This window comes from Nerophis ophidion, linkage group LG14, assembly GCF_033978795.1.
Source record: "Nerophis ophidion isolate RoL-2023_Sa linkage group LG14, RoL_Noph_v1.0, whole genome shotgun sequence".
Classification (NCBI taxonomy): domain Eukaryota; kingdom Metazoa; phylum Chordata; class Actinopteri; order Syngnathiformes; family Syngnathidae; genus Nerophis; species Nerophis ophidion.
In genome coordinates this window covers 37,490,766-37,517,781 of record NC_084624.1, presented here as the reverse complement: position 1 = coordinate 37,517,781, position 27,016 = coordinate 37,490,766, and the positions used below count along the sequence as shown (strand labels likewise).

The window sequence follows — 27,016 nt, the reverse complement described above, 5'->3', positions numbered from 1 at the left end:
TACATTTGTACATGCTCACTACTTTCAATAACTGCCACAATAGTTGTATTTTTTTTTTTTTAAAGAACACGAGGTGGCGACTTGTCCAGGGTGTGCCTCGCTTTCCGCCCAAATGCAGCTGGGATGGGCTCCAGCAATCCCTGCGACCCCTATAGGGACAAGCGGTAGAAAATAGATGGATGGAATAATGATACCTCATTAATGCTTTAATTATGACCCATTAGGTTCCATTGGAACAATTGGTCACAGTTTAGGCGTGGCCATGAGGCAGTAGGTGTGGTCATGTGGTAGGCGTGGCCATCTGCAGGCAGTAGGTGTGGTCATGAGGTAGGCGTGGCCATGTGCAGGCAGTAGGTTTGGTCTTGGAAGAGGACCAGAGTGTAGAAAGGTCCACCATGCGCGTGCAGATTATCAATGAAGCCATGAACAGTCATGGCCACCCAGGACATCGAGCGGGGTCGCTCCAGGTAACGCCTGTTACGCAGGTGAGGACACAGGGCTGATTAGCAATTTTGACATGAGATGGGAGGTGACTGCTGTGAGGTTACCTAAGCTCTTGAATGAGCACCAGGATGTCGCAAGGAAGTAGCAGGCCGCACACAGAAAGGCTAAGGCTCTGAGCGGTTGTGTTTGTCGGTTCTGGATACGCCAACGAGGACAGGAAGCTGCCAGACTTGTTGTCACTAAGACCACAAAAAAAAAAAAAAAAAGTAATGTCACATGGCAGGAAGACGCGTGTCAACTGCTCAGACCGCCTTCTCACCAGCTCACGTCGGCGGCCACAGCGCCGAGCCACTCCAGCAAGCTGAATGGGTCGTATGACTGCAGGTCAGAGGTCAGCAGGGCAGGACAGGGCAGTTGTGCCAGCATTTGACTTCTGACCTTCGGCGTGTGCTCGGACCAGTCATATCGTGAAAGGAGTGGCTGCAGTATGGCTCCACCCTCTGAATACCAATAATAACTTTAAATTACATTTAGGGCTGGGCGATGGGACCTTTTTTTTTTTTTTTTTTTTAAATATCTCAATATTTTTAGGCCATATCACGATACACAATAAATATATATCGATATTTTGCCTTAGCCTTGAATTAACACTTGATACATATAGTCACACCAGTATGATGATTATATGTGTATACATTAAAACATTCTTCTTCATACTGCATTAATATATGCTTATTTTAAACTTTCATGCAGAGAAGGAAATCACAACTAAGTCAAATGACCATAACTGTATTCATTAAACAGTTATAAAGCAGTGGCACAAACATTCATGTCATTTCCAAAACAGGAAGTGCAAGATTGTCAGAGACATCTTAAAACAAGCTATTAGTGCACTTTTGTGCATGATGTCATTAAGATGACATATCAAAACAACACTAAGTGCACTTTATGTACAGAATGCCACTACAATAGTTTAAAACCAATAAAGTGCACCTTTGTCCATGATGTCACACAAGAAATTTCAATAAGTGTCAAATAAGAATGAGCTGCATAATAGGAAATCAAATAGTGTTCGTCCTTTGCTATGTGGTAGGTTACTGCGGACATTATCTCCTTTTTTTAATACGGTGTTGATCTGGAAATGTTTTCTTCGGCATTTTGATTTTGTGGGCGTGTGGCACCAAATGGAGATGTTGACATGCGGAGTAAGCACTCTTCATTCTCCAGCAGGTGACTTTTCAAATAATGCTACATATTAGCAGTAATGCTACTTTTTGTAGCAACACTTTTGCCCCACACTTGACAAATTACGGTTGTCTGTTCGCCATATTCCCACTTGAAGCCAAACCACCGCCAGACGATGGACCCCTTGCTGTTTTTCTTGGGAATTAATTCTTCCTGTATTTGTTACCAGATTTGCACCTTCTTTCTCTCTTATTACCACTCGCATGGCTCCGCTAGCGTCACAGCTAACGTAACCCATGCTGCTACCTCTCTGCTCCGCGAGGGCGTATACGTATGTGACGTAAGTAAGGTGCGCTAGCTGTCTGTGAGAAGGAGAGACAACAAAGAGCGGGAAGAGCCTGCAGTGTAATGCCGGTAGCTAAAAGCAACTGCGTGAGAACGTAAACTCGAATATCACGATATATTAATTTTCTATATCGCCCTGAGACAAACCCACAATATAGCGGGTATATCAATATATCGCCCCGCCTAATCACATTGTAACATTACATTTCTTGGATGTATCAGCATTTTATGTGAAAAGGTTATCATTAATACTTTGCTAGTGTACCATGAGTATATGTATTAGTACACAATATACATTTTCCAGATAACAAACTCACCTGAATGACACAAGAGGAAGTCCATCTTTAATGGAAGTCGTGACGTCAGACCTGTGAGTAGACGCTGGTAACCCCGCTCACCAAGAGTCATATCAATTGTAATGACTGAAAGTACACATATAGGTATTGCGTTAGCATGGTAGGCCAACGCTAATGCTGTTTATATCATACTTGCCAACCTTGAGACCTCTGAACTCGGGAGATGGGGTGGGGGTGTAGCGGAGGGTGTATATATTTTCAAGTATTTATATATATATATATATATATATATATTAGAGGTGTGGGAAAAAAATCAATTCGAATACGTTGTTCGATTCAGAATGGATTCTCATTTTTAAAAATCGGTTAAAAAAAATATATATATATATATATATACATATATTTTTTATCAATCCAACAAACCACTACACAGCAATACCATAACAATGCAATCCAATTCCAAAACCAAACCTGACCCAGCAACACTCAGAACTGCAATAAACAGTGCAATGGAAAAAACAAACACGACACAGAACAAATCAAAAGTAGTGAAACAAAAATGAATATTATCAACAGCAGTATCAATATTAGTTATAATTTAAGCGTAGCAGTGATTAAAAATCCCTCATTGACATTATCAGACATTTATAAAAAAAAAACAATAGTGTCACAGTGGCTTACACTTGCATCGCATCTCATAAGCTTGACAACACACTGTGTCCAATGTTTCACAAAGATAAAATAAGTCGTATTTTTGGTTTGTTTAATAGTTAAAACAAATTTACATTATTGCAATCAGTTGATAAAACTTTGTCCTTTACAATTATAAAAGGAGGAAGAAGAATACTGAGTTGCATCCCAAGAACACCAAACCTACTGTGAAGCATGGGGGTGGAAACATCATGCTTTGGGGCTGTTTTTCTGCTAAGGGGACAGGACAATTGATCCGTGTTAAGGAAAGATTGAATGGGGCCATGTATCGTGAGATTTTGAGCCAAAACCTCCTTCCATCAGTGAAAGCTTTGAATGGTTGACCAAATACTTATTTTCCACCATAATTTACAAATAAATTCTTTAAAATTCCTACAATGTGAATTCCTGGATTTTTTTTTCACGTTCTGTCTCTCACAGTTGAAGGGTACCTATGATGAAAATTACAGACCTCTGTCATCATTTTAAGTGGGAGAACTTGCACAATCGGTGGCTGAATAAATACTTTTTTGCCCCACTGTAGATAAACTTATGGATAACGGAGACATATATAATAGTCTCCTTTTCAGGTGAGAGAGGACACTAAAGGCAGTGCCTTTAAGGCACGCCCCCAATATTGTTGTCCGGGGGAAATCGGGAGAATGGTTGCCCCGGGAGATTTGCGGAGGGGCACTGAAATTCGGGAGTCTCCCGGGAAAGTCGGGAGGGTTGGCAAGTATAGTTTTTTTTGCACCAGAATCAATTCAGAGTCAGACCGTATCTTGGCAACTTTGACTTCCATGCTTTCCCTTCAACCCCTAACAGCTCGTAGGAGTCCTTGTCCAAAGAAAGACACAGGCGTCCTGCACGCACGAGACATTAGTGAGACGCCATTTGTGTAATGCTATTGCACATCTGCCTATACAATAACATCATTACCATTTGGCAATAGGAAGACACAGTTGTCTTCCTCAATTCGAGTCTTGTATGACAGGCCATACACGCCTCCTGAAACACACATCTAGTTAATGGACTGCCCTGTTTGTGATGTCATGTGCCAACAGCATACCTTGGCATACAGCAGCCTGCACAAAGTCTTTGTTCAGCAGTTCATGGAGCGGCAGTTTCCGGATCAAATAGAAACTTTGGAAACTCTTCAATGCCACATCCAGCTGAGAGGGGGCGGAGTCACACTCGGGCAGCAGCACAGTCACCTGGGATGTAAAAAGATCAACTCTGAAAAACAACACGCAGAGTGTCTACCTACTTGTGAATTATAAAAATAACATAGACGGACAAAAATGAGAGTTTTAAAGTCAACCGCAGCTGTTCTGCCCACGTGATTAAGTTGCAACCAACGCTAATGTTAACGCTTATCTTCTTGCCTTGTGATTAAAGTGCTGCTGCTCCACCTGAGCGCTTAGCCGGTTCTTGTCATCTAATAAACTGGACCTTTCACTGACAAGTAGTGTCCGCGGGCTGCGCTCCAGATTTGTGCCCATCGGAACCGCCAACCCCTGACAAACGTGAGAAAAACACCACAATTACAACCAGAACTGAAGCTGCACACTACTTCCGGTCACACTGAGCGTTGTCACGCCAAATTTCTTCCCCCCAACAAAAACTTTCCCCGCCATTTACTTCTGGGGTCATGATTAATACAGACGTTTTATGAACGCTATATTATAGAAATTTAACACTATATTATAAAAATACAGACGTTTTTTTAACGCTATATCATAAAAAATACAATTAAAAAAACAATTTACAAACACAAACTATGAGATGACGCGTTTACTTCCGGGGTTACGTTTCCTCACGTTTCCTCTTAAGTCATCCCATAGCTTGTGTTTGTAAATTGTTTGTTTGATTTTTTTGTAATATAACGTTAGCAAAACTTCTGTATTTTTAAAATATAGCGTTATATTTTTATAATATAGCTTTAAAAAAACGTCTGTATTAATCATGACCCCAGAAGTAAATGGGGTGGGGGAGGTTTTTGTAGGGGGAAGAAATTTGGCGTGACAGCGTGCTTCTACTTCTTCTTCTTCTTCTTCTTTTGTTTAACGGTGGTTTCAGGCTGATTAAGTGCATTACTGCCATACCCCGGATGAGGATAGTGAAGTTATGGCTTACAGGCTAAAGTTTGACATTAGACTTAGACTTAGAGGCCTACTGAAATGAGATTTTTTTATTCAAACGGGGATAGCAGATCCATTCTATGTGTCATACTTGATCATTTCACAATATTGCCATATTTTTGCTGAAACGATTTAGTAGAGAACATCGACGATAAATTTCGCAACTTTTGGTGGCTAATAAAAAAGCCTTGCCTGTACCGGAAGCAGCAGACGATGTGCGCGTGACGTCACAGGTTGTAGGGCTCCTCACATCCTCACATTGTTTATAATGTGAGCCAGCAGCAGCTAGAGTTATTCAGACCGAGAAAACAACAATTTCCCCATTAATTTGAGCGAGGATGAAAGAGGAAAGTTAGAGTGAAGCACTAAAGAAAAAGAAAAAAGTTGAGGGCAGTGAAAGCGATTCAGATGTTATTAGACACATTTACTAGGATAATTCTGGAAAATCCCTCATCTGATTATTGTGTTACTAGTGTTTTAGTGAGATTATAAAGTCATACCCGAAAGTCAGAGGGGTTTGGTGACCACCGTTGTCTCTTATGGAAGCCATGAAGGACCCAAGAAAGTCGCAGCAGCCTTTTTGACAGCTGCTGCAGCAGGACGCAAGCTCCGCTGATGTCTCCGGTAAGAGCCGACTTATTACCACAATTTTCTCACCGAAACCTGCCGGTTGACATGTAGTCGGGAAACATGTTCGCTTGACCGCTCTGTTCCATATTAAAGCTTCACAACAAACAAAGAAATACCGGCTGTGTTTTGGTTGCTAAAGGCAACTGCAATCCACCGCTTTCCACGAACAGCATTCTTCTTTATAGTCTCCATTATTAATTGAACAAATTGCAAAAGATTCAGCAACAGAGATGTCCAAAATACTGTGTTTTATGCGATTAAAGCAGACAACTTTTAGCCATGAGTGGTGCTGGGATAAAATATCCGCTCCAACCAATAGCGTCACAAGCACGCGTCAACATAAGCGTCATCATTCCGCGACATTTTCAACAGGAAACTTCGCGGGAAATTTAAAATTGCAATTTAGTAAACTAAACCGGCCGTATTGGCATGTGTTGCAATGTTAATATTTCATCATTGAAATATAAACTATCAGACTGCGTGGTCGGTAGTAGTGGGTTTCAGTAGGCCTTTAGACTTAGACTTTCTTATTTTGTCATTCAAATTTGAACTTTACAATACAGATAAGAACGAAATTTTGTTGCATTAGCTCATGGGAGTGCAGGATAAAAATGCAATAAGGTTTTTTGATTGACTGAAACTTTTATTAGTAGATTGTACAGCTCAGTACATATTCCGTACAATTGACCACTAAATGGTAACACCCGAATAAGTTTTTCAACTTGTTTAAGTCGGGGTCCACGTTAATCCATTCATGGTGCATATATGAATAAAAAGATGACTGTATAGATAAATATATTGCACTTTTTCATATGGATCCACATTTATGTATGTATGTTATATTGTCTTTTTATTCCAGCGAGTTAATACATTTTGAGGGGAATTGTAATTATGATACGTTCAATTCTTACGGCCAGAGGTAAGAAGCTGTTACAGAACCTGGTGGTTCTGTTTCGGAGGCTTCGGAACCTCTTTCTATAGTCCAGCAGTGAAAACAGTCTTTGGTGGGGGTAGGAGGAGTCTTTGCAGATTTTCTGAGCCCTGGTCAGGCAGGGGCTTTTTGCGATCTCCTGGATAGGAAGAAGAGGAGTCCTGATGATCTTTTCCGCCGTCCTCACCACTATCTGTAGAGACTTCCAGTCTGAGGCACTGCAGGCTCCAGTCCAGACAGAGATGATGTTGGTCAGTAGGCTCTCTATAGTGCCTCTGTAGAATGTGGTGAGAATGGGGGGATGGAGCTGTGCACTTTTCATCTAACGCAAAAAGTGCATGCGCTGTTGAGCTCTTTTTACAAGAGCTCCGGTGTGTAGGGACTAGGTTATTTTGTCAGTTATCTGGACTCCGACTTATACAAGTTGAAAAACTTATGCGGGTGTTACCATTTAGTGGTCAAATGTACGGAATATTAATTTAATTGTGCAATCTACTAATAAAAGTTTCAATCAATCAATCAATGCACCCTAAGGAACTTGGTGCTGCTTACCATACATTGTTTCCAAATATTATTCATATGTATGAATATTTATATATTTGGAAACAATGTATGGCATATATATATATGTGTATATATATATATATATATATATATGTGAGTCTTAATTGGATTATCCAGAGAATAGTGCTCGATACCGTGGTAGAGCGCAATATGTACGTGTGGGAAAAATCACAAGACTATTTCATCTCTACAGAACTGTTTCATGAGGTGTTCCCTCAATCATCAGGACATTCTCCTGATGATTGAGATATATATATATATATATAGGGCTATATATATATATATATATAGCCCTGCGATGAGGTGGTGACTTGTGCAGGGTGTAAGGCCTTCCACCCGATTGTAGCTGACGAGTTGAGTTTATACCAAACAGTTCTATTTTGGTTTCATTTGACCACATGACATTCTCCCGATCCTCTGCTGTATCATCCATGTATCCATTTTGGTATAAACTCAACTCGTCGTGTTTGGAAGAAGAAAAATACTGAGTTGCATCGCAAGAACACCATACCTCTGTGAAGCATGGGGGTGGAAACATCATGCTTTGGGGATGTTTTTGTGCTAAGGGGACAGGACGATTCATCCGTGTTAAGGAAAGAATGAATGGGGCCATGTATCGCAAGATTTTGAGCCAAAACCTCCTTCCATCAGTGAGAGCTTTGAATGGTGGACCAAATACTTATTTTCCACCATGATTTACAAATAAATTATTTTAAATTCCATCAGTGTGCATTCCTGGATTTTTTTTTACATTCCGTCTCTTACAGTTGAAGTTTACCTGTGATGAATATTACAGACGTCTGTCATCATTTTAAGTGGGAGAACTTGCACAATCGGTGGCTGACTAAATACTTTTTTGCCCCAATGTATATATATCCATCCTTTTCCTACCGCTTGTCCCATTTGGGGCCTCTGGAGTCTATCTCAGCTGCATTCGGTATTGTAGTTGTTGACACACATTGATCAATAAAACAATATGAAACAAAAAACATTATTTTATTGTTGTCATTATTCCAGGGTGTACCCTGCCTTCCGCCCGATTGTAGCTGAGATAGGCGCCAGCGCCCCCCGCGACCCCGAAAGGGAATAAGCGGTAGAAAATGGATGGATGGATGGATTATTTTAATTATTGTTATAATTATTATTACTGCATCGTTTCTTTAATGTAATTAAGATAACAGTTTAAAATATCCTTCCAGCAGAGGGCAGCCTTGCGTTTAGGAACTGGTCTCTTCCTCGTTTTTCACAGTCACGTGTGCAAACCCAGAAGTCTGTCGAGCACGCTGCTTGGACTACATCACCACCATTTGTAGTTGTATTAATACCATATTGCTACTTGAAAAATATATATATATTTTCAGTTCAGATCAGTTAGACAGTACATGAATTCATGGCGCTGGAGGTCGACTTTATAGCCGGGCAGTTTGATGACGCAGAAGATGTAGACAGGTCGGTGTGTGTTTGTGAGAATGTGATGAGTTGAGTTTACATAATAATAACAATATTCTAACAGCAAGTTTGTTTCCATCCAAACCGAGAGACTAATCACAGTTTTTCTCTACGTATATATTTATATCTTAATTATTTTACGTCCTGTTAATAGTTCCAACGTCATATTACATGTCTGCAGCAGTAGCCAATCACAAGTGTCGACTGTAGAACGTCACGAGAATCAAGTCAGTCTGCAAAATGATTATGATGATGATGATGAAGAATATGAAGATGGGGATGATGGAGAAGATGACGAGTGGTCGTGGCCTGCAGCAGGAAGTGACCTCACCAAACGTTACAACAGGGCCACTCTCAGTCAAGTAAGATGATTGACAACCGTACTGATTGACGGCTCCCAATCAGCTAATGACTCGGTTGTGTTCTAGGCTAACAAACAGAATTCGTCAAATCATACACTAGTGTCGTCCAAACAGACAGACAGATCCCTTAGGAGGTTTGAACACAAGATCAACCTGGGTAAGACACACACACATATTGAAACGGACACACACACACTCACAGAAGTTGTTGGTTTACAGTGTTTGTGTGTGTTTGTTTGCAGATAAACTGAATTTTGCAGACTCCGTAATCAATAAAGTGACGACTATGCAGAAGCAGAAGGATGCAGACACGTATGTAACGCTGGCTTACTTGTACTTTCTTATTACCGTATTTTCCGCACTATAAGGCGCACCTTCGATGAAAGGCCTATTTTACAACTTTGTTCATATATAAGGCGCATAAAATAGACGCTACAGTAGAGGCTGGGGTTACTTATGCATCCATTAGATCAGGGGTCGGCAACCCGCCGCTCCGGAGCCACATGCGGCTCTTTGATCGCCCTGATGTGGCTTAGCTGCATACTTGCCGACCCCCGATATTACCGGTAGGTAACCGAATTCCAGTGCCTCTCCCAGAAATTTCTCCAGTATTCACCCGGACAGCAATATTGAGGGCTTGCCTTTATGGCAACATCTTTAACGTCCTCTAAAACATGTCATTGCACCCACCATTATTCCATTATATCTACGTGCCGGCCAGTCGCATGTAATAAAGCGGCCGCTGTTGACACACGCAAGTGACTGCAAGGCATACTTGTTCAACAGCCATACAGGTTACACTAAGGGTTGTGATATAAACAATTTTAACACTCTTACTAATATGCGCCACACCGTGAACCCTCCCCACACAAGAATGACGCCACACTGTGAACCCACCCCACACAAGAATGACAAACATATTTCGGGAGAACATCCGCAACGTAACACAACATGAACACAACAGAACAAATACCCAGAATCCCATACATCCCTAACTCTTCCGGGCTCCATTATACACCCCCACTATCACCAAACCCCACCTCCACCAACGCACGGACGGGGGAGGGGGTTTTTTGGTTGTAGTGGGGGTGTATAATGTAGCCCGGAAGAGTTAGGGATGCATGGGATTCTGGGTATTTGTTCTGTTGTGTTTATGTTGTGTTACGTTGCGGATGTTATCCCGAAATGTGTTTGTCATTCTTGTTTGGGGTGGGTTCACAGTGTGGCGCATATTAGTAAGACTGTTAAAGATGTTTAAACGGGCACTCTCAGTGTGACCTGCATGGCTGTTGAACAAGTATGCCTTGCAGTCACTTGAATGTGTCTGCAGAAGCCTCATAGAACATGTGACTGGGCGGGCAAGCTATTCGTACAGGTTGTGGAGTGTGCTAAAGTCACAGCCATCATAGCACGCCGCTATTATAGTTGTTAGGGTGAATAACTACAGTCATTCGAGAGAATAGTTGCTATGGAAAACGGGAGTCTACCGGAAATTTTTGGGGGGTTGGCAAGTGTGATGCTGTCAAGCGGCATTCATATAAAACTCGCGGGCACCGCGGGCAGCACTAACATTAAATTTTTATATTAAGGTGCGGGCCGCGTGTCTGAGCCCCTTGGTTTATACATAGCACAAAGCAAAAAAAACCTCTGTATGGAGTGTTATTTCATTATAAATTTGAAAGAGTTATGTGTATCCCATTGTTTTCTTTATATTGTGAAACGGGTCAAAATGGCTCTCTGAGTGGTAAAGGTTGCCGACCCCTGCGTTAGATGGAGCTGCAATAAAGGGAATGTCAACAAAACAGTCAGATAGGTCAGTGAAACTTTATTAATAGATTACTAACCAGCGTTCTGACAACTCCGTTCACTCCCAAAATGAATAAGGTAAAGGTCAGTGACGTAGTATTTTATTTATCTTTTAACAACAGCAAGGTATAACATGTAGTGCAACATTTATATCAGTAGTTAGTGTGCGGATGTAGAGATGACGTCTTTTCATAAACCTAAAGCACCAAGAAGCACCACCTTTAAATTAATTAATCTTAAATTCGCTTGCTAGCGCTGTTGCCTTCATTCGAATAGTGATTGTACTGACACTTCTACTTGCTGCTATCTGTTCAACAACCCACTGTTCGAGATTGTCCTCCAACTGTAGCCATCTCGCTTTGTTCCCTGGGAAACACTGTTTAGTCTTCTTTACTTGGCGCAGGTCATATTGTTGCTTCCTCCACTTCCGCACCGTTGATTCATTAATGTTAAATTCTCTCGCTGCTGCTCTATTCCTGTGTTCTACTGCGTGACTGATCGCCTTGTTTTTAAACTCTGTGTCGTAAGCGTGTCTCTTAATAGAAGCCATTTTGGGGTCTTTACATTTACAAATGGAAATGAAACGGCACGCCTCACGCAGTCATATATCCCAGCATGCACCGCAGGCTTCTTCTTCTACAGGGTAAAATGATGTCGGCGGCTGTTTACCGTAGTTGCGAGACCTGTGGTGGCTCAATATTGGTCCATATATAAGGCGCACCAGATTATAAGGCGCTCTGTCTGCTTTTGAGAAAATTGAATGTTTTTAGGTGCGCCTTATAGTGCGGAAAAAACGGTTTTCTTTGTAATAGGTCTGCCCGATTTTGAGAAAAAACTTGTAAACTGGGCGTGCAACAACAACAACAAACATGGCAGTAGATCCAAAATTAAATCATGAAAGGCAGCCTTACCCAAGCAAAAACACTGGACGATTTTTATCCGGGAATATCTTGATACCAATTTCCTCGACCCAGCCACACACAAAGAAGTTGTAGACCTCCATGCTTATCCAAGCTGTTGTTTTGTCATGTTGAATGATGTCTGGATCACCAGATAGATCTGCATGTCTGAGAACGTGACCGACGGATAATCCTTGATATCACTCGACAAATGATTTTGGATAACGTATAGGGATGAATTCAATTGCATAGTTAGATTTTTTTCTCTCATATCTGCTTTTAGCGGTAAGATCTCGGCCCCTTGTGTACTTCGATAGTCCTTGTGTACTTTGATAGTTTGCACCCTGTTTGCTGCACATGAGTTGCACTTTTTTTACTTCTGTTCAAAAGTCATGTGACAGGGTTCAACCTATTGGAAGGTAAATCAAATTGTTATCCGAAATAAATAAACTAATTAAATGGACTAATTTCTGTAAGCACAAATTTAACTTAAGTAAATTTTGAACAACTTGAAGTGAATTTCTTTTCCCAGTTGAAAAAACCTAGGTTGGATATTCTTTTTTTAATTTTTTGTTTCTCGCTTGTTTGTTTGTGTTGACGGGCTCATATTGCCCATCCAATTAAAATCTGAAATAATCTCATAACGGCTTTCTAATCATAGTTTATCATTTCGCCCTGTTTTTTGTTTCCTTTGCGGAACTTCTAATGAGTGAGTTCCGAGGCTCTATGTCTGTGCTTCCTGTGTGTGTGAAGCTGGCGGTCTTTTTCTCTGCTCACCAAGCAAAGATTGTGGATGACTAAAAAGAGGGATCATTGCCTCCAGTTAATTCTGCATATGAAATGTACGCAAAAACATGAAAATCCGCAACTTTTTAACATTCATTTTCGCGTCAAAACATCACTACCGCATTTTTTTATTGGAATATTGTAGCCTGTAAGGACGGGACTCGAAAAAGGAGTACTCGTCAAAAGATTAACCTAATTGTTTTAATGAGAAACTTAGTCTTGTGAAAACCCGTCCGACTGGAACTCTCTATAACAAAAGTTCTGTGGGTGAAATATGTAAACTCCCTACAATATGAATAAAAATAGGATCCAAACAACATTTTTAAATGCTTGCCTCAGCGGCAGGTACTCGTTGTTCCTCTTGCCTGAACGCTGCACCAAGTTGCAGGACGGGGAGACGATCAGGGGTTCTGAAACAAGCTCGTTAGTTAGCGTAGTTAGCATGATCAAGATGGCTTGCAACGTTGACAGCTTTCTTCTTTGCTGCTAATCATGTTTGGATGATTACAATCCGAACACTGTTAGTTCCGAACCAGTTGTAGTTCTTGAGTATTTACTAGTAGCCCGCGAGAAGGGATATTTTTGACATGACGAATGTAAACAGAGGTCAAAACACTGGAAGTATATTATCCTAGAAGGCGTGTCTATAGGATAGTTGCCAAATGGGAAACATTTTCTGAGTTCTTTGCATGCATGTTATAGAATTTAACATGACATTTTCAATGATAATATTGTTAATAAATTATTTACTAAAAGCATCTGTGGTACATTACATTGGACATGAAAGTGTCAAAAAGACAACCAAAAGATGTTGGTAGATGAGAATAAATATGAAGGTGAACTATAGTGTACAAATGCACCTATTTGCAGGAAATGTGGTTTTGATTTTCGAAAAAATTTTTGATCCAAAATAAATGTTTCTCCTTTTTTCGTCAGTTTTCCTCTTTTTAGATAAACGCGCTCAGGTCTTGAGAGCATGGGGGAGGTATGCATACCCCTTCCCCTTCGAGCTGTCCTGGATGAACTGAAATTATTTTTTCCAATCATTTTGGAACTTGCAAGCGTACTTCTTCTTCTTACTCATCGTCTCCTTGTCTCGTCTTCGTTCTTCTGCTTCGTCTCTGTTATGTTTTTGGACATTACTACTTACCGTAAGTTTGAAGCAATTCATGATGAGAATCCGGATGTTGTGTGTCAGTGTATTAACGTGCCGGCTGGAATAAACACACGCTGAGAAATAGCTCTGTGGCTGCCTACTTTATGAGTTGTAGATTGAATAAGTTTTTCAACTTGTTTAAGTCGGGGTCCACGTTAATCAATTCATGGTACATAGATAGTCGTAGATAAACCTATGGATAACGGATAGACGTAGACAAACCTATGGATACCAGAGACATACATAATAGTCTCCTTTTCAGGTGAGAGAGGACGCTAAAGGCAGTGCCTTTAAGGCACGCCCCCAATATTGTTGTCCGGGTGGAAATTGGGAGAAATTCAGGACAATGGTTGCCCTGGGAGATTTTTGGGAGGGCATCTGAAATGCGTGAGTCTCCCCGGATAATCGGGAGTGTTGGCAAGAGTGGCTGAGAGTGATGCACAGACTGAGACCTCTTTCTCCCTGTTTGAAGCAAGAGATGAAGAAACGCGAGGCTCAACAATTCTGATTGGAGAACATGTTTGCCACTGAACTGCTGAGGCTGAGGAAAAAAACAGCCTCTTGCGGTTACGTCCATCCATCCATCCATTTTCTACCGTTTATTCCATTTGGGGTCAGGTGGGGTGCTGGAGCCTATCTCAGCTACAATCGGGCGGTAGGCAGGGTACACCCTGGACAAGTCTCCACCTCATCGCAGGGTGCGGTTAAGTTATCGCACTAATTAAAACCTTGATGTCGATTCGATGTCGATTAAAAGTGCAGTCCTACTTTGTACTGTTCAAAAGTATGATATTATAAGTATCTGTTTGTATTATTCTCTGTTGAATTGAAAGTGTCCAATTAGTTATTTTGCTTTCCTCTAAATGGCGGCCGTTTTCTTCCACAGGTACCGAGTAAAGGACAAAGCAGATCGGGCCACAGTGGAACAGGTTTTTATTCATCTAAGATGCTTTTATTGTGAAAGGAGCTGACAGGACGTGTCTGTAATAGAACTGTTGTACAGGTTTTAGATCCACGAACTCGAATGATTCTCTTCAAGATGTTAAGCCGAGGAATCATCTCAGAAATCAACGGGTGCATCAGCACAGGGAAAGAGGTGAGCGTCTCACCGATCAATGCCTGCATATCAAGGTGGCCGTTTTATTCTCTGAAAATGAATGTGCTGTGCAGGCTAATGTTTACCACGCTACCACTGCCGGTGGAGATGATCGAGCCATCAAAATCTACAAGACGTCCATCTTGCACTTCAAGGACCGTGACAAATACGTCAGTGGAGAGTTCAGGTGACTTGCACACTTCCTGTTTAGGCTCGCACGCTGCTATGGCAAAATGCCGCTTTATTTATGCATTGGCTCGTTTGGAACTACAAGGCACAGACAATAAACATGGCTGACAAACAACATATGGTTTAGCATTGTAGTTTACAGTTGAACCTCCAATTACAAACTTAATTGGTTGTTGAACTGAGTTTGCGCATTGAAAAGTTTGTACTTATTTCCAAATACAAACTTTTATGATGGCTTCACGGTGGCAGAGGGGTCAGTGCGTCTGCCTCACAATACGGAGGTCCTGAGTAGTCTGGGGTTCAATCCCGGGCTCCGGATCTTTCAGTTTGCATGTCCTTCCCGTGACTCCGTGGGTTCCCTCCGGGTACTCCGCCTTCCTCCCACTTCCAAAGACATGCACCTGGGGATAGGTTGATTGGCAACACTAAATTGGCCCTAGTGTGTGAATGTGAGTGTGAATGTTGTCTGTCTATATGTGTTGGCCCTGCGATGAGGTGGCGACTTGTCCAGGGTGTAGCCCGCCTTCCGCCCGATTGTAGCTGAGATAGGCACAAGCGCCCCCCGCTACTCCAAAGGGAATAAGCAGTAGTAAATGGATGGATTAATGGAACTTTTATGATTTGTTTCCAAATTTCCCCATAAGAAATAATAAAAACATGGATAATTGGTTCCATCCTGGACAAAAGTCCATATTTTTAGTAAAGGGTTGTGATGAGACAAAGGAGGAAAAATATAACATTATGGAAACATTTTACTTCTAAAATGTGTACGCATGTACAACATTTCAGACATTTCGTATATCAGTGTGTGGAATAAATCATAAAAATTGATTAAGTAAATAAGTCAAGCAACATACTAATATGATCCAGTTTAAGAAAGTGTTTTCAAACTACACAGAACAAGAATCATCATAAACATTATTGCATTTCAGACATTTTGTATATCAGTGTGTGGAATAAATCATAAAAATTGATTAAGTAAATAAGTCAAGCAACGTACTAATATGATCCTGTTTAAGAAAGTGTTTTCAAACTACACAGAACAAGAATCATCATAAACATTATTGAAAAATTTTATAATCTTATTCTTTTCATTCAATGGATGGATGGATGGAATCAATCAAAGTTTACTTCTATAGTCCTTAATCACAAACGTCTCAAAGGGCTGCATAAGCCACAACGACATCCTCGGCTCATATCCACATCAGGGCCAAAAAAACTCAACCCACAACAAGAAACCATGGAAGGGGCCACAGATATGGGGACCCCTCTTCAGTGACCGGTTTAATGAAGGCCGAGTGGATACAATTAATAAAGTGAGAGTCCAGTTCATAGTGGATTTTCTTGTATGTGGATGTGAACTGGAGCTAGTACTTACTGCCCGCCTCCTGCCCTGTCAAAATCTGTCTCTTGTCTTGCCTTTCAAAATGAGAAGGCGTTAATTTTATTTTAACAAATAATAGCGCTAACATGATAGGCGGTAAGTTAGTACAACCTGCTGTATTTACAGCGGATGACGTGCTGCTGGTAGGATGATATTGGGGCGGTTCGAAAACGCGTCTTTCATTAATAGTTATTGCATGCTGTATGTTTAAATATTTCAGCATATTATTTCAGCGAAATAGCAGTCCTGCAATTATTACATGTAGCGCTATTGCAATCTTGTAAAATGTAGTCAACTTTAGAGTGTTTGCTCCGCCCTAGCGCTGCCATTTTGCTGTCTGGTGTCACTGCACACGGTGCGTAATGTCATTCCCACAGACTGGTATCGTTAAGGGAATCGGGAAAATTATAAAGCAATTCCAAGGAATTGATAAGAACCGGTTTTCGATTTTCATCCCTAATTGTAACTGTATGCATGTTCGAAGTAAAGCAACACTAGAATATAAACTTATGAATCAAAAACAGAAACAATAATCATTAAATGGCAGCAGAGGTACGGTTGGGAGGAGTAGCTGTTAAATGGTCCTAATTGTTTTACTCTAGTTTGTTAAAGTTAAATTTCACCAACAAGTTGTATCCGTCTATTTTTACTACTGAAAGGAAATCTGGCTGTCATTTCCCATAATATCAATTAGTTTTTGAGTAATCGCCAGACTCGATATGTCGCCAACTTTTGATATGACGTCAATCTACCGAGCCGTAGCCCATTTTCCCACATGGACGTCAAATCATCACGCAATTGCATGTTTTTGTCGCAATGATTTCTTCCAAACTTTCTCCATTTTTCCACGGATGTTGACTTAGTCGTTCTCTATTCTAGGGTTAAGTTTTTTTTCCATCCAAACTCCGACCAAAATTTTTCTTCTTTGAAATCAGAAGTATTAAAATGGGGGCACCTCTCCTTTGGTCTGTCCCACTTTATGCGTGTCAATTAGACAGGAGAGGTCCATGCTTTCCTCATGTTCTCATCATTTGGAAAAGTATGCAGGCTGATGACCCCTTCCTTAGTTGTATTGCTACAACCTGCAACAATGCATCTGGCACTAGGGATGATGTTTGATAATAAATTATTGAGTTCGAGCTCATTATCGAATCCTCTTATCAAACAGATTCCTTATCGATTCTCTTATCGAATCCAGATAGGTTGTTGTATATGGAAAAAAAACACACAAAATTTGCTTAACAAAAGCTCACTTTTATTTTAAAAGAACATTTTTTTTTAAATAAATAAATGTTGACTGTTGTTACCCAATGTATATTAAGTGGGATTTTTCAGAAAAACAAATATATACAGTAACACAAAAACAACCTGTCTCTGTGATCACTATAAGTGTATAAATAATAATAGTGTTAAATAAAATCAATTCCAACTGGCACCCATATTTTATAAATACTTCAAATTCTGCACAGGAATGACAATATTGGGGATGAACATGTTACCAAAACACATATTACACAATACGAAATTGCCTCCAGTCTTCTATAGGTGATGTAATCAGGCTAATGTAGTAAGTAGGCCGGCCCACAATTTGAGCTAAAAGTGGGCATTGCAAAATGTGGCCAAACTTTTTAGAAACCAAGCCTAAAATTAACACTTTGTCTGTTTTGGGGGGGAATTTTACGTGTGGAAATCATTTTTTAGGTTGAGAACTATGAAATTAGGGCAAATGTTGTCAGTATTAAAGGGGCGCTTTACCTTTTGAAGACAAGACGGACGGTTAAGGCTGTTAACTTTCTATGTTGAACTTAATGTAAACTTTAGCAGCAGAGACAATTATTACACACAATAGTAGACCAGCTTGCTTTCAGTTATGTGTCTCATTTAAATCCCATCTCCCTGCTATTTGTTTTAACTAGTAACATTTACACTACACTACTATTAACACTATTTTTAATACAAGACTGGACACTGCTGTATCTGGGAGGAAGATCAGCACAAAACTCAAAATGTTTTGCCTCATATTTGATAATGACATGTATTTGATGTCTAAAATTGCGGCCTTGGTAAACAGACCTCTCCGTGTGTGTGTTTGATAATGAGGAAGTTTAGTGTTGCTGGTGTCTCTGGCGGGGAAAAGGGTGGGCACAACTTTATATACAATGTTGGAATTCAAGAAGGAGTTCCACTGTACTGTACTGTACTGTATACAGTATGTATGAAATGTATGGCGCCCTATGTCTTGACGCTTGTGTTGTGGTGCAGGTTTCGTCATGGTTACTGTAAAGGAAACCCCAGGAAGATGGTGAGAACCTGGGCCGAGAAGGAGATGAGGAACCTGATCAGGTCAGAACATTTTGGATAGAAGCGAATCCAGTAGAACTTGACGTAAAATGCTTCCAAAATGTTTTTAGGTTGCAGACAGCTGGGATTTTGAGTCCAGAACCTCTGCTGCTTCGGAGCCACGTTCTGCTGATGAGCTTCATTGGAAAAGACAACATGTGAGGTCCAAACAGAACCATTAAGTGTCTTGTGACCAGCGAGGGGTAATGTTTACATTTACCCAATACAAATACCAAATTGGTAATCGTGAAATTGTGCTGGTATGCCTCTGTTCGGAAACTATAGTACCTATGAAACATTACTTGCACAATATCACCTTCAAACACTTGTCGCTCGCTGGTGGCCCAGTCTGCATTAGGAATGGAGGATATGACCTAATATTTACGGTATATTGTGATATGTATTGCACCCTTCTGCAATAACTACTAGAAATACATTTAATTTATACATGCTTTTCAAAAAACCCAAGGGCACTTTATGTATCACAATATATTATTTGGTTTATAAATGCTAATATTAATGATAAAAAATATGTATCTCAAAAGAGGTTACAAAGGCTCTTAATTTTGTTGCTGATATATGCGGTAACATTTTGCATCGTTTCAAGTTCCATTATTTCTCAAAACTATTTAATTTACTATTTACTGTCGATATCTGTTTACTTTCTGTTGTAACATGGTTCTATCTACTCTTGTGTTAAAATGTAATAATAATTTATTCTTCTGTTGTTTGGATACTTTACATTAGTTTCGGGTGATATAATACATTTGGGTATCAATCCAATACCAAGTAGTTACACAAATTGTGCTTTATGTTTAAACTTGTTTTGCCTAGTCACGGGGCCAGTAAGGGTCATACCAATGCTGATAGTTAAAAATGTTAAGATCATTGAATGATACATTTTTGGAACACTATTATAATCAGACAAAAACACAGGATAGTAGTATAACAATATAAATAAAAATTCAAATATTAAAGTCAAAGTTAAAGTACCAATAATTGTCACACACACACACACACACACACACACACACACACACACACACACTAGGTTTGGCGAGGTAATGGGTCCCATTTTTATAGTCTTTGGGATGACTCAGCCGGGATTTGAACTTACGACCTACCGATCTCAGGGCGGACACTCTAACCACTAGGCCAATGAGTAGGTATTTCCTACCATAGGCTGTGTTTTAAGTCCTGTGGTTTTTGCCATTAATCTCCTCCTGTCTCCAGGCACTTATTAGCTGAGTTGTAAACAATAACAACAAAATATTTTGTGATTATAGAAATATTGATCTAATCACTGCAGTATCGACTATATGCTGATAATATACTTGATATTGTTACAGTTAATATTTCTATCGATCCGCCCCCCTACTTTCTGTTGTAACATGGTTCTATCTACTCTTGTGTTAAAATGTAATAATAATTTATTCTTCTGTTGTTTGGATACTTTACATTAGTTTCGGGTGATATAATACAATTATATCATTATATAATTATATATATAATTTTTCAAGAGCTTAGTTATTGTGTGTAATTTAGCATGTTTCCTAGAAATAAAAGGAACTTCTTTGATTTTAATTGCTGCAATGAAACAAAAACTGAAAAACTAAAAGTGGTCCAAATACTTTTCTGTACCCACCGTATATTGCATAATCCTAGTCTACATTCATTTTGAACTGAAATGAGGCGCTGATAGTTGCTACTTTTTTTGGTGCGGTAACTACTGTTCATTATTATGGAACCAACTTTGGGTACCCATATTACTTCTCATCAGCTCACCTTGTTGAGCAGGCCCGCCCCGCTGCTCAAGAACGCGGTTCTGTCGGAGTCCAAGGCTCGGCAGCTGTATCTGCAGGTTGTACACCACATGAGGAAAATGTTCCACGACGCTCGACTCGTCCACGCCGACCTCAGCGAGTTCAACATGCTGTAAGGAGACGCCAACACGGCATGAGCCAACAATTGTCCAATAAACAAGCTTGTGTCCGCTCTAGATATCACCACGGAGACGCTTATATCATCGACGTGTCTCAGTCGGTGGAACACGATCATCCGCACGCGCTGGACTTCCTAAGAAAAGACTGCAGCAACGTCAACGGTGAGTCGTCTACAGAGTCTTTGAGGAATGCCAAAGTTCTCATTCTGTTTTTGTTTCTATTCCAAGACTTTTTTGTGAAGCACGGCGTTGCGGTGATGACGGTACGGGAGCTTTTTGACTTCATCACCGACCCATCAATCACCGCTCAGAACATGGATCAGTACCTGGAGAAGGTGTGTAGCCGAGGTCTACTGACAAATGTTTACTTCCTGTTGGCCTCACGCTGTTTGTGTTTGGTTGTTTAGATGATGGCCATCGCGTCTGATCGAACATCGGTGCAGCGGTCGGATCAGGACCGTGTTGACGAGGAGGTGAAAGACCGAACGAGACTGCGCCGGTTTTTGTCTGCGCCTCTTTGATGTTTGACCGTTGCACTCCACGCAGGTGTTCATGAAGGCGTACATTCCCCGAACCCTGACCGAGGTCAGTCACTACGAGCGAGACTTCGACCTGGTCAGAATGAAAGAGGAGGAGTCGGCCATCAGTGGATGTGACGACAGTGTAAGTACGAAGGAAGTAATGTCGCACCGGTCACTTTATTGGAAATTATCCAGAACATATGATGAATTCTTCACCTAAGGTTGACTCCTTAAAGACATGACATCATGGAAAATGTTGCCGTGGTTACCTGTTACGCTCATCTGAGTGTTTGTTTTTGGGTCAGGTTCTGTATCAGACGCTAACAGGACTGAAGAAGGACCTGTCCGGAGTTCAGATGGTAAGACAGTATTACAATGGCTTTTTTTTCTTATCTTAGCCCATCATTTCCTGCAGACATTTTTAGGTTCAGCTTACAATTTTCCTTATTTTCCTGTTTAGATCCCGGCCCTGCTGGAGGACGCCGAGTCCTCGTCCTCAGAGGAGGATCAGGATGATGAGGATGAAGAGGATGAGGATGAAGAGGATGAGGATACTCAGCTGCAACCTGGCGATGTGCCCATGATGGACAAAAAGGTGTTAGAACCTGTCTTGTATGCTACTCATTTATTATACTGTTCTGTAAATGTGAATTACAATATGATACAAATTTATTATATACTATAATTTAAGAATACACAGTAATAATATTGATGCTAATATAAATGTAACTTAATATAAATTAATACTAATATTAATGTATTAGAAATGTTACATTAGGAATATATTACTAATATATAGGGATGGGAATTGAAAACTGGTTCTTGTAAGAACCGGTTCCTGGTGTACTAATTCTATGGAATTGCTTGCCATTTTTTAAAACAATTCCTTTTAACGTTAATTGCGGGAGGAATGATGTCTTTACGCAACGTGCATAGTGACGTCAGACAGCAACAAGGTGCCCAGGTCGTGGAAACACTCCAAAGTTTGGCTATATTTCACAAGAAAAGATTTAAATAATTGTAATAATTGCAAGGCTGCTTTTCATTTTAAGTCGGACATAGAAGCAATATGTTGAAACATTTGAACACACAACATGCAATAACTATAAATAAATGTTGCATTTTTAAACCACTCCGATGTCATCCCGGCAGCAGTAACGCTAGCATGTCATCTGAATATAACAGGTACTAACTAACACCGCCTGTCATGTTAGCGGTATTTCCTGTTTAAAATTAATTACAATTCAATTTAAATGTATGCATTTTCATTAGATGAGCATTACGAGAGACATATTCTGATTGACTCTGAGGCAAGTTGTACCAATTCACGTCTGCCACTGAAAGGATGTCAGCGAGCCGTGACCAAGTTTGTGGTCAAAAGCTTGCAGCCAATTGTTCACAGTAGGCGCTCCTGATTTTTGTTTGGTAGATGTTCATTTGTATTCATAGAAAATTTGCATGTTTTCCTCCAAACAGATTTTCACTACATCATTTTCATTATACAGATTAAACTAAAAAAAGTAGAATATTGGGTAAAAGTATATTCATGTAAACAATAAACTTCAAATGTTAAACTAATGTGACAATAACTCATTACATGCCATGTGAGATATGGAAAGCCTTTATTTTCTTATAATTCTGATGATCATGGCTTACAGTTTTTGAAACTCCGCATTTCCCGAGATTTTCAATTTAAGGTTTTCATAACCTGTAAGCCATAATCATCAAAACTATAATAAAGGCTTGACATGCCTCACTTTGCTTGTAATAAGTTAATATTACATGTTAATTTTACATTATTGTGTAATTTCAAAATGTTTTATTTTTTTAAATTTTATAGATGAACATTTATTTGTTTTATATATTTTCAAAATGTTATTTTTTATCTATGCTATGTATGTGTCTCTTGAGACCTCACTGTAAGCTTTACAAGGCCATGTTATCTCTAAACTAAACAAAAATGATGGTAATCCACCTTTTTGTTCACTTTTTTTCCCAAAAAAGAATCGAAAAACCTTACTAATTCCCATCCCTACTAATACTGTACATATAATGTATTATAAATGTAGCATTATGAATATATTACTAATATATATAATTTCATTAAACATAACAATATAAAAAGATAATTTATAATAATGTAGTATAAATGTGACAATATCAAAGGGGAACTGCACTTTTTTGGAATTTCGTTTGTCATTCACAATCATTATGAAAGACATGACAGCAAATGTATTTTTTTAATGCATTCTAAATAGTAAAAAACAATAGAGGACATCCCATTGGCTGCTCTGTAAGTGGACTTTTATTTACGTTCTTTTACAAGAAAACATTAAAAAAAAAAAACATCCGTTGTCATGTCTTTCATTATGATTGTGAATGAAAGGCAAAATTCCAAAAAAGTGCAGTTCCCCTTAATAATAATGATAAATAATAATACAAAATAAATGTAATATTAAGAATACGATACTGATGTATAATAATGTACTAAAACAAATGTTATAATAATCATATATATTGTAAAATAAATGTACCAATATAATACTAATATATAATGTAATATAAATGTAACATTAAGGATATTTATTCAGTATATAATGTAAAGTTCAGTTTGATAATGCTAACATAATATAAAAGTAAGAATACTAATATGACAATAGTTAAAATGTAAAATAAATGTAACCATACGAATGAAGTAATATATAATAAAGTACAATTAGTTAGTACTAGTCTTAGTAACATTATTAATACAAAAAAATACAATAATTGTAATATATATAATAATGCAATAAAACTGTAAGAAGGTTTCTTGTACTTTCAGGAGAGGAAGAAGCTTGTGAAAGAAGCTCAGAGAGAAAAGAGGAAGTCCAAAGTAGCAAAACACGTGAAGAAGAGGAAAGACAAAGTGGCCAAGAGCAAGAAAGGCAGATGAGGAGCACAGCATCACAACATCACATAGAATTTGAATGTGGAAGTTAGGGCTGCACGATTATGGTCAAAATAATGATCACAATTATTTTTATCCATATTTATTGATCATGATTATTCATTATGATAAGTAAAACAGTGTACACTACAGTTCGACAATCTACATGTGGTAATGAGATCCCGGAGGAAAGAAGTTGTGAGTGTGATGTCATCATGTAACTTGTGATGAGTTAAATAAATATTAACCATATATATAAAATAGGGCTGTCAATTGATATTTTTAAAAATCAGATTAATCATATTTTGAAATATCGATTAATCACAGATGTTTACTCACTTTCATATTTAAAATGTTTGAGAAAAGACCACATTTTTTGTACAAAAATACAATGTTAGAATGTCATCTAGGATCTTTTTAAAACGTTTTACTTGAATGCATGTCATTTCTTTACACAATACTCGGAAACATTTTTTTCAAAATTTCTTTCAGGCTGTAGTTCAAACTGAAATTTGCATGCAAACACATCAGTTGGACGTCCTTACTCATTTTTGTACTGACGTGTTGATATGATCACTAACTGTATAGCAGTTAAGGTAGAAGAGCTCTTACGGGCAAAATAAATTGCAATTTAAGTCCATTCATCCATCCATCTTTCGCTTATCCAAGGTCGGGTTGCAGGGGCAGCAGCCTAAGCAGAGAAGCCCAGACATTCCTCTCCCCAGCCACCTAGTCCAGCTTTTCTCGGGGAAACCTCTGGCGTTCCCAGCCCAGCTAGGAAGCATCGTCTTAAGTGTCCACATTTGTCGACATGATTAATGTGATCATTTTATTGTGATTAATCACATGAGTTAACTCGTTAATATTGACAGATCTGAATTAAAGATACATCTTTGTGTTTTTGTTCATTTTGTTCATAATTAACATTTCATCTTATCTCATTAGATGCCTTTCTTAGGGCCTTAAAAACACAGCCATAATCGGTGAATGGGACACCCCCGCTTAAACTGGTCTTACATTTGATCATTTGTAGTGTGAAAAATGTATATTAAATGACAAAATACCAAAATATAGCATTATTTGCTGAAACGATAGTACCGGTACTTTTGGGAAAGAGTCCTATACTTCCGCATTTCCTTAATTCAAAATACTTGGCGCAAATTAGACAGAAAGGTGTTTCCATGCAGTCTCAATAACGACGGCTAGCCGTTAGTCCTGCTAGTAGGACTCTAAGGAGACAAGCAGAGCAGCATGTTGTGTGGGCGTCCACACATGTCGCGGCGTCGCCGCAAGGACCCGAACACCTTGTGTGGTGTTAGGGTCTGTGGGACCCGTTTTCATTCTTTATTAAAAGAAAAATGATGCAATTAATTAATTTTTCAAAATGCGACTCACTGACTTTGGCTCATTTTCTGTGAAGAACATATATCAGAATACATATTTAATGACCACATATCATACACCCCCAACACATTTCTACTACATAGAAGGCTAATAGAAGTGTGGAAATTGATGTTCTATGTAACACACACGCACACACACACACACACACACACACACAGCAGACCTAGACAGGAGAAGGACAGAGTGTAGGTACACAAAACATCAGAGGGTCAAATGTGCGAGAAAATGAGAGCAGACAGTATTAAAAAACAATGTTGCAACCTTGTGTGGGAACCGCAGGTGCAGAAACACAAAAGAAGAATCCCTGTGGAATGCAGAAACTATCAGAGAAATTTTCCATGCAACGTTCATATTGCTCTTACTCAGTCAGCGTTTGTGGTTCTGAAGGACCTGTTGCATTTTATTGGCTTTTAATGCCTCACAATCAAACACTTTTATGTTAAAATACTGAATAGATGTTTACCTTATCCCAATAAACATTTGGTTTGATGGACCCGTTGCATTTTGTGCCTTTTAATGCCTCACAATGAAACACTTTCATGTTAAAATACTGAACAGATGTTTATTGGGATAAAGTAAACATCTGAACAGATGTTTATTGGGAAAAGGTAAACATCTGTTCAGTATTTTAACATAAAAATGTTTCATTGTGAGGCATTAAATGCCCAAAAATGCAACAGGTACATCAGAACCACAAATGCTGACTGAGTAACCACAATATGAAAATTGCACAACGGTTACTAACAGCAATGCAGTCTTTTAACGCACGCCTAGGAATTTACAGATTAGAAACGAAGTGACCGGCTGCAGCAGCCTGGGACGAGTTTTTTGATGCGGCGTGGTCATGAAGATCTGTGCGCATACACATTGACCTCTGGCTTGGGCAGGAGCCTTTCATGGGGACCAGCAGATGTTGCTTTCTGCTGTGCGCCTGTAAAAGTGTGTGATTTGATATGCAGTGGAGCCTACTTTATATCGCTGACGATCACCATCATTTAATCAAAATTGTGATCATGATTACAATTGTATTAATTGGCTCACATTTGTGACACTAGCCAATCACAGCCTATATTTGTTGTGCGGTCAAGTAAGGCCTCTAAAAATGAAAAGTCATTCTTATAAATGTTGTATGACATTAAGTTCATTCACTCCAGCTTCACTCAGACGAAAGGAACTACTTTAAGCGACGGATGAAGACTTTTACTTTTCTACTGTGCATGTGTTTGTGTGTGTGAGAGAGAGAGAGAGAGAGATAAGAACATAACAGGAGATAGACCAAAATACAAAGCAGTCATTCTCAGTAGGGAATGGTTGACATGTTCTTTTCTTTCGTCACGTTATGAGCAAAGTTGAAGAAATGTTTGTTTAGGTTGATAAATTGTGAAAGAAAGAAAACAGTGGATAACAATGTGCACGAACCAAACAATAGAAAGCAAATATTCACTGAAAGGTCAATTGTTGAAGCATTGGGATGTTCACACACGTTTCCATCATAATTAAATGTCAGCCATGACTTGGGCCAAGATGGTG

At 39.3% G+C, this 27,016-nt stretch overlaps 2 protein-coding genes across 6 annotated transcripts; one reads left to right on the top strand and one right to left on the bottom strand.

Moving 5' to 3' along the window:
- Positions 1-34: 34 nt before the first annotated feature.
- On the bottom strand, positions 35-4,597 carry rpp40 (ribonuclease P/MRP 40 subunit). 2 transcript variants are annotated; one of them, XM_061920604.1, is made up of 8 exons: positions 4,346-4,594; positions 4,030-4,174; positions 3,900-3,968; positions 3,737-3,823; positions 2,292-2,396; positions 764-944; positions 549-683; positions 35-474 (listed from the first exon to the last, which is right to left on the bottom strand). In XM_061920604.1, exons 1-8 carry the CDS (start codon positions 4,460-4,462, stop codon positions 321-323), a joined length of 993 nt encoding a protein of 330 aa, XP_061776588.1. In that variant the 5' UTR covers positions 4,463-4,594; the 3' UTR covers positions 35-320. The 2 variants fall into 2 exon arrangements, with proteins under 2 accessions (XP_061776588.1, XP_061776589.1); XM_061920605.1 differs by lacking the exon at positions 3,737-3,823 and having other exon boundaries at positions 4,346-4,597.
- Positions 4,598-8,464: 3,867 nt separating this feature from the next.
- On the top strand, positions 8,465-26,625 carry riok1 (RIO kinase 1 (yeast)). Of its 4 annotated transcripts, none has more exons than XM_061920582.1 (17): positions 8,465-8,675; positions 8,860-9,037; positions 9,104-9,194; positions 9,280-9,349; positions 14,571-14,613; positions 14,688-14,780; positions 14,855-14,967; positions 18,616-18,696; positions 18,765-18,851; positions 20,491-20,628; positions 20,694-20,797; positions 20,864-20,970; positions 21,043-21,108; positions 21,182-21,298; positions 21,462-21,515; positions 21,617-21,751; positions 23,978-26,625. In XM_061920582.1, exons 1-17 carry the CDS (start codon positions 8,617-8,619, stop codon positions 24,086-24,088), a joined length of 1,647 nt encoding a protein of 548 aa, XP_061776566.1. In that variant the 5' UTR covers positions 8,465-8,616; the 3' UTR covers positions 24,089-26,625. The 4 variants fall into 4 exon arrangements, with proteins under 4 accessions (XP_061776566.1, XP_061776568.1, XP_061776567.1 ...); XM_061920584.1 differs by having other exon boundaries at positions 8,857-9,037; positions 9,152-9,194; XM_061920583.1 differs by having other exon boundaries at positions 8,857-9,037; positions 9,116-9,194.
- The last annotated feature ends 391 nt before the right edge of the window (positions 26,626-27,016 follow it).